At 36.9% G+C, this 12269-nt stretch overlaps 1 protein-coding gene across 4 annotated transcripts in view; it reads right to left on the reverse strand.

Moving 5' to 3' along the window:
* C7H2orf76 (chromosome 7 C2orf76 homolog) overlaps positions 1-12269 on the reverse strand; it is an 86404-nt gene that overhangs the window by 5349 nt on the left and 68786 nt on the right. For all 4 annotated transcript variants that reach the window (XM_033860270.1, XM_033860269.2, XM_073807794.1 and 1 more), the window contains 2 exons: positions 9372-9409; positions 2351-2432 (listed from right to left, as the gene is read on the reverse strand). In XM_033860270.1, the coding sequence (XP_033716161.1) occupies positions 2351-2432; positions 9372-9409 (120 nt within the window). The remainder of the gene's footprint in view (positions 1-2350; positions 2433-9371; positions 9410-12269) is intronic.

Here is a 12269-nt window from a genome sequence, read left to right on the forward strand (position 1 = left end):
ATTGGGTCCTCACTTTACAAGTAATACATGTAAATAGTAGAAAAGAGTTTAAATTATCAATGCAAGAACAATTAGATAATGTGGAGAATAAAGGGAAAAAGATTAATTACTGGCAATGCCACCACCCAGAGAAACCATTTCTATAATTTTAGCATATGATCTTTTCTCCATATACATATACAGACATGTAAACACATACATTTTAAAATAATAATGGTATCACACAATATAGTCTATTTCCATTCAATAAACAAAGCTCTACATCAATGAATCCCAAACAGAGAAGGTGAGAGATAACACCTCAGAAGGCATATCACAACCTGGGGGGAGTCACAGAGTTGAAGAAGCACTTCTGTTGGCTTGGTAATAGATATGACAGAAAATTAAGTTTGAGAAAGTCTTATTCGTCAAACTGACCTACAGAAAGTTAGAGGTAATACAGCTTCCAAACAATAGTACGAGAGAACATTCATTTCCTAACACTCCCTCAGATACTACCACGTTCTTCACGTCTGCTAGTCTTATAATCACTGCTTGTTGAAGGTCACCCAGACATTAGGTGGCAGAGTCAAGCTGTGAACCCAAGCACTCTGACTCCAGCCTCTAATTCTTAACCACTAGAGTAGAAAATTACAAAAAATAGTATCTACTTTCATGTGCATTTCTCTCATTTCTAATAAGGCTGTACTGTTTTTTATGTTAGCTATTTCTTCTATCAGTAGAATTTATTTCTCCTTTTTATACTAATTATAAGACCTCTTTAAAAAGTCAGGCTAATAACTTTTTCTTTGTCATATATGCTGCAAATATTTTTTCACAATTTATTGCTTCTCGTTTAACTCTATGTGGTCAAATCTATCATTTCTCCCGGCTTTATGGCTTCTGGCTTCAAAGGCATGCCCTTTCTAAGGGCATGCCCTTCTCCCCAAGATTATGAAACTACTGACTTACGTTTAAGAAAATTTTTTTACACTATCACATTTAACCTATAGAGAATTTATTTTGGAATGAAGACTAAGAATTTAAATTTGATTTTCCCAAATGTTTTGGCAATGGGCCCAACGTTTTCTGGCTAATTCATTCTTTCCCCCACTTATCTGAGATGTCAAAATTTTGTTATACTGTGAAATTTCTTTTAGTTGGTTTTTGGATTTTCCAGTCTTTTCCATGGAGTTATCTGTCAATTCCTATATCAATACCAGTCTATTATACTAATTATAGTTTTATGCTTAACAACAAGCAGTTGTTAAGTGCCACCTGCTATAATAATATAATAGCAATTGAAGAAATAAATGCCAAATTGAAAATTGTTTTTCCAAATAACAGCAATCAATCTCATGTATTCACAATAAGGAGACACTGAATCTAGCCAATAGTATAGACTTAAACACAGTAAACAAGTCTGACGTTATACAACATGGTATTTAAAATCATATTTAAATTGGAAGATATGTCAGGAACCCACTTTAGCCACATGTGTCATTTAAAAATGAATTCCTGACAGATGTGACTAAAATAACTCAATAAAACACCTGTCAAAAAAATGTAAGGCTTCCTAACATGGACTTCATGAACTTTAGAGTGTTCCTTAACCCGTGCATATAAAAAAATTAGAAAGTAAGTATGATTTGCGCTGTTTCATTAGAGTCACTGACCACAAAGGCATGTCAGAGGCATAATGCCTTCAACTGCTCACATCTCTCTCACAAACTTCATCCAACTGCCACATCATTTGTAAGTGTACACATAAGTAGAATTATAGTGACATCTAATGGTCATAAAACACGTCACACAGCACTTCTTTAAAACTACATGCATATTCCAAGTTGAAAGGCTAAATCAGGCAATTGTTCAACTGTACACACTAGGCTCCTATTTGAAATTCCATGACTTGGTCGGCCCCGAGTGATCCGGATGACTAACAGAAACTACGCTGCATGTTACACAAACAACATCTCACTTCATTATTCCACATGAGTTCTACCAGGCCCTATTCTCTTAAACTATCTGCTCAAATGATGCTGATATGAGTAAGTAGGTTATTAAGTGAGTAATAACCTGTCAATCACTTAAAATAACCCTCCGCAGAATTCTGAGCATACCTTCTGGAAAGAACTATTTGCATTCTGAATGTTTGGAGAGCAGATATCTACTTCCCTGGGTCAAATGATCTGAATCTACATCATTCTTGTCCTTTTCCTCTGAATAATTATACGGTAGTGTAAAGAGCACCAAGGGTACCATTTACATTGCATTAAGTTATCCAAATATAATCAGCCAGGTATCACCATACAGGCCAGGAAAGCTAGGGCCCCCTCCAACTCTACATGGCACGCACACTCCTTCTCACCGATTCCAGCTGCTTTCAGGGTGCTGTCTTCTTTTAACAGGAGTCTGTCATCATCTTCCAAACTCAACACAAGTTCATTTGTCTAGAAAGAAAGAAAATCTGCATTTTACCAGTACTTATATGTGTTTCATACTTGGTAAGATTCCTCAAAGACAACTGAATTGGTACTTTGGGTCACAGCAATAATTTACATTCTGCTGCCATCATTGTAGGGAGAGAAGTGAACAGATAGATACACAGCGAGTACCTGCTAAATGCACACACTCCATAAAGCACTGGGGAGACAGTGCTAGAACACAGAGCTTTGGAGCTGGAGATGGGTTAAAACTCAGGTTCCACCAATATCCAGCTGCGTGGTCTCAACAACCACCTCTTAGAGGTCTCAACAAACAAACCTCTCTTAGAGGTGCTCTTATTGTGCTCATCTGTTAGAAAACAAAAAAAGTAGGGGGAGGGATGCATCTTCTTACTACCCTGTGGAGAGGATGAAAAGAGATGAAGCATAGAAAACCCTCAGGACAGTGTCAGCCACACAGGGAGTACTGTTAGCTGTCACTGTTTTGTTATCATCATCATCATCACATCCTCACAATAATCCAGGAGGAATCAGAGAGGTTAAGATATAGGCCCAGAGTATATGGCTAGTCAGCCAGGGGGCTGAGGTTCCAGCTTTGGCCAGTCTTTTTTTTTTTGTTTTTGAATTTTATTTAGTTTTCTATACAGCAGGCTCTTATTAGTCATCCATTTTATACACATCAGTATATACATGTCAATCCCAATCTCCCAATTCATCACACCACCACCGTCCCCCATGGCTTTCCCCGCTTGGTGTCCATACGTTTGTTCTCTACATCTGTGCCTCAACTTCTGCCCTGCAAACTGGTTCATCTGTACCATTTTTCTAGGTTCCACATGTATGCGTTAATACGTGATATTTGTTTTTCTCTTTCTGACTTACTTCACTCTGTATGACAGTCTCTAGATTCATCCATGTCTCTACAAATGACTCAATTTCATTCCTTTTTATGGCTGAGTAATATTCCATTGTATATATGTACCACAACTTCTTTATCCATTCGTCTGTTGATGGGCATTTAGGTTGTTTCCATGACCTGGCTATTGTAAATAGTGCTGCAATGAATATTGGGGTGCATGTGTCTTTTTGAATTATGGTTTTCTCAGGGTATATGTCCAGTAGTGGGATTGCTGGGTCATATGATAATTCTATTTTTCGTTTTTTAAGGAACGTCCATACTGTTCTCCATAGTGGCCGTATCAATTTACATTCCTACCAACAGTGCAAGAGGGTTCCCTTTTCTCCACACCCTCTCCAGCATTTGTTGTTTGTAGATTTTTTGATGATGGCCATTCTGACTGGTGTGAGGTGATACCTCATTGTAGTTTTGACTTGCATTTCTCTAATAATTAGTGATGCTGAGCAGCTTTTCATGTGCCTCTTGCCCATCTGTATGTCTTCTTCAGAGAAATGTCTACTTAGGTCTTCTGCCCATTATTTGATTGGGTTGTTTGTTTCTTTAATATTGAGCTGCATGAGCTGTTTATATATTTTGGAGATTAATCCTTTGTCTGTTGATTCGTTTGCAAATATTTTCTTCCATTCTGAGGGTTGTCTTTTCATCTTGTTTGTAGTTTGCATTGCAAAAGCTTTGAAGTTTCATTTGGTCCCATTTGTTTATTTTTGTTTTTATTTCCATTACTCTAGGAGGTGGATGAAAAAAGATCTTGCTGTGATTTCTGTCGAAGAGTGTTCTTCCCATCTTTTCCTCTAAGAGTTTTGTAGTGTTCAGTCTTACATTTAGGTCTCGAATCCATTTTGAGTTTATTTTTGTGTATGGTGTTAAGGAGTGTTCTAATTTCATTCTTTTACATGTAATTGTCCAGTTTCCCCAGCACCACTTATTGAAGAGGCGGCTGTCTTTTCTCCATTGTATATCCTTGCCTCCTTTGTCATAGATTAGTTGACCATAGGTGCGTGGATTTATCTCTGGGCTTTCTATCCTGTTCCATTGATCTATATTTCTGTTTTTGCAAAAACAAAAACAGTCTGACTTCTGAGAGAAGCAAATTTGCCTCTGCTGAAAGTCCACATATCTAAACACCCTGCTGACAAACACTTGGTCCCATGTCATGTTAACTAACACTTCTCGTGTGATTTGGGGTGGGGGTAGATGAGATTGCTCTCCGATGCTATTCACAAATTCAGTTAAACATCATAAATACAGGAGGATTGCTATCTGCCCGTAAACAGCACCTAGTAGTGAGCACTAGTTGGGCACACAGTACCACCTGTCAACCAGAACGCAGCTGTTTAGTGACGGATTCTCTTTCTAGAATATGGCTGAGAGGGAGGCTCAGCAATGAGGCCTCTCAGCAGCCAAAAGAGCTGACCCAGAAGCCATGCTCCAAAGCTTCACTCACTAGAGAGCACAGCGGCTTAACCTCCAAAACACACAGATTAAAAGGGGGAAAAAGAACTTCACTAAAGACATCATTAATTAATTGATTTAATATTTATTTATTAAATAAATAAATAAATAATATTTATTTCATAAATATGCACCAGGTCTTAGTTGCAGCACACAGGACGCTCCATGCTGCACGCGGGATCTTCGTTGCAGGCTGCAGGGTCTTTAGTTTTGCAGCATGTGGGATCTAGTTCCCTGACCAGGGATTGAACCCAGGCCTCCTGCATTGGGAGCGCGGAGTCTAAAGAAATCATTTTAGAATAGGTAATACGTACTCACAATACAAAATTCTCCAAGTACATAGGGACAGAGTGAGAAGTAGTCTCCTCCCAACCCCATCCAACTAGTTCTTCTCCAGAGAATTTGTACTAATTCTTATGTATCCTTCCAGAGACTGTCCCTGTATGTGTACATGCAGGTGGAGGTGGAGATGTGCATGTAAACTTTTTCACACAAATAATGGCATATTATATGCTGTGTTCTAACACCTTACTTTTTTCTCTTAAAATATCTTAAAGTCATTCAAAATCAGTGTAAGAGCTGCCTCATAACTTATCAAGGTTGCAGCATATTCCAATGAAAGTATTAACTCTCCCTCTCTGTCCCTACTGATGGACATTCAGGTTGTTTCCTATGTCTTCCTACCATACACAATCCTGCAACAAATATCCTTGCACATATATTATTTTGCATAAGTTTTATCTGTAAGATAAATTCCTAGAAGTAGAACTGTTGAGTCAGAGAGTAAGGGCAATTTTTATTCTGACAGATACCGCCAAATTACTCTCCAAAGAAGCAGTACCCATTTATACCAATGCTACCCATCACTGAGAGTCCCTGTTTCCCACACCCTCACCAACACAGTGTATTATCAAAATCTTTTGATCTCTGCCAATCCAGCAGATATAAATTAAGTATAGTCTTAATTTGTATTTATTTTAAGTAAAGATTTGAATATTTTCTATTTTTTAAGAAACTTGTAGGATAATTTTTTAAATGGAATTGTAAAGTTAGGCCTTTTCTGTAATATAAGTTAGAAAATTTTCTCTTGTTTTTCAGTTGTTCCTTCATTTTTCTTATAGTGTCTTTTTTTAAAAAGAAGGTGCTGAATGTCTGTTGAATAAATTAATGAATAAAGTAAAATGTATCAATCTTTTATTTTCCTATCATATTTGGACCTTCAGTCTAAGATTACTTTTAAAATTCCATGTTTACTTCAAATATTTTAATTAATTTCATCTTTTAAACTTTTAATCATAGAGAATTTCAAACATACAATGTATACAGAATAGTACAATTAACCCTCCTGTATCCATCACGTGGCCTGAACAAATTATTCACTCATGTTAATCTATTTCATTTCTACCCTCACCTGTGGGTTTCATCTTTGATTTATGTCATTAACCCAATGAGTACTTATTTTGGCATAAAGAAAAGGATATGGATTCAATTTAACTGTTTTCTAGATGTCTACCTAGTTCTTCCAATAACATTTACTGAATCCTCCATATTTTCTCCATAAATTTGAAATGCAATATTTAATATATATTAAATTCCTATATATAATAAGGTCTATTTTGGGGCTTCTAATTCTGTGCCATTGAACTAACAGTTCATGTGACAGTACCACACCATTTTAACTAGTATAGTTTTATAAAATGTCTTAATATGTGCCAGGGTTAGTCACTTCCATTTCTCTTTTTTCTGACTATTCTTCATTATTTATTTTTTGCATGTTAGTTTTATAATCAGTTTCTTTAGCTCATATATATATATATATACACACACACACGTCTACACACACACATATATATACAAATACATATATACACACAACTGTAGAATTTTATTTCGATGGCATTAAGTTTGTAAATTAACTATGAGAGAACTGACATCTTCTTGCTGTTGCATCTTCCCATCCAAATATCCTAATATTTCCACTTAAGTCTCATCTTGTACCCCTCTTTACATGCTTTACTTTTTTGTTAAATTGAGGTAGAATTTCACATAAAGAAAATGCATATATCTTAAGAGAAGTTCAGCTCAATGAGTCTGGACAACTGAATACCCTCACTGGCATTTTAAAGTCTCCTTCTTAAAGATCTTGCATATTTCTTACTGAGTTTATTCCAGAGTGTGACTTCTTCCTTTCATATATTTTTAACAAGGATAGCTATCTGGTTTCCAAACTCACAAAATATAAGATAGAAATTATGGTTTCTCTTTCAAATCTTTTTGATAGGAATTATGACTTTACAAGTAGCCTACTGATTATAATCAAAATACAGACACACAAATACATTTTCTTGATAAAAAATAAATCATATTATGGTAATTATTTGTAACTATTGATTCATTCAATAAACACTGAGCTCATCATCCAAACAGGAGGCTCTGGTGGGAAGGTATCCAGTCACCTTTTTATTGTGATGGCAAGAAATTTCTGTGTATACCTGGTAATTGTAATTAAGAAAGTCTTTGGACCTAGAAAATTTGAGAAATGGGGAAAATGCCTTCCGTGAACAAGTTCATTAAGATACAGGAGTTATTTGGAAGTCTCTCCCTTTGGCTAAGGAAGGAGATTAAAATTACAGGTGGGTTGGAAAACTGACAGTCTGAGCCAGTGATGCTTATAGGCCCTGCAAATGAGGAGTAGAATGCACATGGAAAAATGAGAAAAATGTCTGGTAGTTGGAAAAGGCACAAATGAGGACGTGTGGGTAAAATTTTCAAGTCTTAAAACCATATCTGTGAAAATATATTGACTTCTTCCTTACAAAAGTTAAAGTGGAAATTTGAAGAACCATCTCTGGGGTATATAGTCTGTACTTAACTAGAATGATTATGGTTTAGATGCAAGTTTATAAAGCCAGATCCCAGAAACATTCTAAGTGACTTAATTTGTTCTGGGACTCTTTCTTTAAGTAAATACATTGTTCAACTAAAAAATAGGCCCGAATTTTTCAACTCTAACATGCCAAGATGGAACATATGTTTTAAATATAAGAAACAATTCTAAGATATTTCCAACTATAGCAGGAAAATTTCCTGATTCTTTTAAAATGTAATAATACTGATTATTTGAATATTATGAACTAGGTCTTCATTAAGGATAAAGGAATAATTTACTTATTATTCCTTTTAGGATACATGAGCTCCATGATGTAAAAATGCAACACTAAATGGAGAATGACAACCTTTTCAAAGAGCATACTGTTTCATTTTGACTTCATTTTATATATTTCCCTTCTACAATCAGACCAAGCTTCCTACTCTCCATGTTTTGGGGACAAGGTTGTAAAGGGTCCTGGCTTGGAGAAGAGAAAGTGGATGGAGTCTGTGGACAGATACAATTCTAGCATCGATACAAAGTACAGATCCCACACCACAGTCCCAGACACACACAAGCACTAAATTTTAAATAGTTTGACAATGGATACTGTCAAATTTGTATATATAATCCTCGGTATAAAAAAATAAAGTTACTGGAAAGACCCAGCTTGATTTTAGCCCAGGGAAACTGATTTCAGATTTCTGACCTCCAGAACTATAAGAGAATAAATGTGTGTTGTTTTAAGCCATCAGAAAAAAAAATGTTTTTGAGTTACTAATTCATAGTCAACAGACATACCCTCAGGCCAACTTCTTTATGATCTTTTGTTATATGTTTATTTCAAAGCTGATTGAGTTTATGGAGGGCATCTATGACTAGAGAAGAGAATGAAATTAAATGAATTCATAAAATACTTCCTTCAAAAATTGTTATGGAAACACTCCTACGAATGAGGCATTGTGCTAGGTATTGGAGATATGAAGAATAAGATACAGTCCCTTGTCCTTGAGTAGTCTGTATAATAGAGAAGGTTATTACTTTACTGAGAAGTCTACACAAGGTCACTGAGATTCAAGAAAAAAGATCACTCTGGTCTATCTGTATGAGAAGCAAACATAAAAACATCGCTCTAAAAAGGTAAGAAAACAGAAACGGAAATATACTATAAACACATAACTAATCAGTCCTCTTTTGGGGAAGGCCATGTCCTCTGTGGAACTAATAGGTCTGTTCCCAAGAGCCACAGTCCAGGGCCTTCTCTCATACACCGGAAGAGTCAAATCAGAAAAAAACACGTTATTTTCATCTGCTTTTGGCTCTCTTCTTCTGGTACAGAATTAAGAAAATCAAAGAAATTGGACTGACAGATAATACCTGACTTCCTTTATATGTAACCTGAATTAATTTTACCACGTTTTATGCTTATTTTATGTTACACATTTGCTTGATATATAACGTTGCTTTTTTTTTAAATTAACACTTTCTTTTAAAGGATCTACTAACAGGAATATGACTTAGAGGTCTTTTTTTTTTTTTCCTTTAATGGAAAAGTAAGGCTATAGAAAGGGTAGCTACAAAATTAAAAATGCTATTATAATGGAAAATATTTTAGAAGTACATGTGTTCATTCATTGATTCACTAAGTCAACCAAAATTGATTACTTGCTATGTGTGTGCCAGATACTGTACCTACAAAACATACCTTTGATTTATGTGGTTGATGCACAATCTTTAGTTTATCTGAAAGAAAAAAAAAACAAGTTGTCTTTTTACTAAAACTATTCTAAAACTTCATTTCAAACTATTAAAGTGAGATGAGGGGAAGGTGGCAGCTATGAAATTGAGAAATCTGAGTCTTTGCCTTATGATCAGGTTCACTTAAACCTCTCGTACACAGTAAAGTAAAAATTACATTTGCATATCATTAAAATTAAAGATCACTGTATAAAGATATTTTAAAGCACAGGCCTTTGACACACACAACTGTGTTTGTACCATAACCTGAAGTCAACTCAGCACAGTTTCCCTTAGAAGACAGGTGAATGACATTATTCTACCCTGTTTGTTAGAGTCGCTAAATGCTAAGATTAGCAAATAAGGTTTAAAAAAAACAGTCTGTCTTAAATTAAGACAGACTTTGTTAATGTCTAGTACTACTACTATTACTAATCTATTAATCTCTCAGAATAGATTCAGTGACAGGAGGTCAAATCATACCAACAAGTTGTTACCACTCTCAGAATTCAAACACCATCAAGGATCACTGGTAATCTGAGCAAGGCTGCTAATACCCAAAGACTACTACAGTTTCCTGGTTTGGAAATACTACACAGGCTCACACCATCTAATCTGCTTTACTCAATTCAGAAAGTATCCAATTCTCCACTCAGTTTTATCTAATCATTTAATTAATGTGTTATGATTACATGTGTTATTATGTCTGAATAAACTCTTAACCTTAAACTAAAATTCATTTCTATCAATCACGCTGTTTGATTCAACAAGGAATTCACTGAAATGAAATGAAACAAGATTAAAAAGGAACAAGATAAAACCCCAGAAAAGGGAGGAACCAAGATGGCGACCTAGAAGGATGTGCTCTCACTCCCTCTTGCGAGAATACCAGAATCACAGCTAGCTGCTAGACAATCATCGACAGAAAGACACTGGAACTCACCAAAAAAGATACCCCACCTCCAAAGACAAAGGAGAAGCCACAATGAGACGGTAAGAGGGGCGCAATCACAGTAAAGTCAAATCCCATAACTGGTGGGTGGGTGACTCACAGACTGGAGAAAAATTATAACACAGAAGTCCACCCACTGGAGTGAAGGTTCTGAGCCCAACGTCAGGCTTCCCAACCTGGGGATCTGGCAACAGGAGGAGGAATTACTAGAGAATCAGACTTTGAAGCCTAGTGGGAATTGATTGCAGGACTTCAACAGGACTGGGGGAAACAGAGACTCCAGTCTTGGAGGGCACACACAAAGTAGTGTGTGCATTGGGACCCAGGGGAAAGAGCAGTGACCCCATAGGAGACTGAACCAGACCTACTTGCTAGTGTTGGAGGGTCCCCTGCAGAGGCGAAAGTGGGTGGGGGGGCTCTGCTCACCGTGGGGACAAGGACACAGACAGCAGAAGTTCTGGGAAGTACTCCTTGGCGTGAGCCCTCCCAGAGTCTGTCATTAGCCCCACCAAAGAGCCCAGGTAGGCTCCAGTGTTGCCTTGCCTCGGGCCAAACAACGAACAGGGAGGGAACCCAGCCCCACCCATCAGCAGACAAGTGGATTAAAGTTTTATTGAGCTCTGCCCACCAGAGGAACAGTCAGCTCTACCCACCGGCAGTCCATCCCATCAGGAGACATGCAAAAGCCTCTTAGATAGCCTCATCCACCAGAGGGCAGACAGCAGAAAGAAGAACTACAATCCTGCAGCCTGTGGAACAAAAACCACATTCACAGAAAGATAGACAAGATGAAAAGGCAGACGGCTATGTACCAGATGAAGGAACAAGATAAAACCCCAGAAAAACAACTAAATGAAGTGTATATAGGCATCCTTCCAGAAAAAGAATTCAGAATAATGATAGTGAAGATGATCCAGGACCTTGGAAAAAGAATGGAGGCAAAGATCGAGAAGATGCAAGAAATGTTTAACAAACATCTACAAGAATTAAAGAACAAACAAACAGAGATGAACAAGACAATAACTGAAATGAAAACTACACTAGAAGGAATCAATAGAATAACTGAGGCAGAAGAACAGATAAGTGACCTGGAAGACAGAATGGTGGAATTCACTGCTGTGGAACACAGTAAAGAAAAATGAAAGAAAAGAAATGAAGACAGCCTAAGAGACCTCAGGGACAACATTAAACGCAACAACATTTGCATTATAGGGGTCCCAGAAGGAGAAGCGAGACACAAAGGACAAGAGAAAATATTTCAAGAGATTATAGTCAAAAACTTCCCTAACATGGGAAAGGAAATAGCTACCCAAGTCCAGGAAGCGCAGAGAGTCCCATACAGGATAAACCCAAGGAGAAACACACCGAGACACACAGTAATCAAACTGGCAAAAATTAAAGACAAAGAAAAATTATTGAAAGCAGCAAGGGAAAAACGACAAATAACATACAAGGGAACTCCCATAAGGTTAATAGCACACTTCTCAGCAGAAACTCTACAAGTCAGAAGGGAGTGGCATGATATACTTAAAGTGATGAAAGGGAAGAACCTACAACCAACATTACTCTACCCGGCAAGGATCTCATTCAGATTTGATGGAGACATCAAAAGCTTTACAGACAAGCAAAAGCTAAGAGAATTCAGCACCACCAAACTAGCTCTACAACAAATGCCAAAGGAACTTCTCTAAGTGGGAAACACAAGGGAAGAAAAGGATCTACAAAAACAAACCCAAAACAATTAAGAAAATAGTCATAGGAACATACCTATCGATAATTACCTTAAATGTGAATGGATTAAATGCTCCAACCAACAGACACAGGCTTGCTGAATGGATACAAAAACAAGACCCATATATATGCGGTCTACAAGAGACCCAGTTCAGACCTATGGACACATATAGACTGAAAGTG

This window comes from Tursiops truncatus, chromosome 7 (assembly GCF_011762595.2).
Source record: "Tursiops truncatus isolate mTurTru1 chromosome 7, mTurTru1.mat.Y, whole genome shotgun sequence".
NCBI classification, from domain to species: Eukaryota; Metazoa; Chordata; class Mammalia; order Artiodactyla; family Delphinidae; genus Tursiops; species Tursiops truncatus.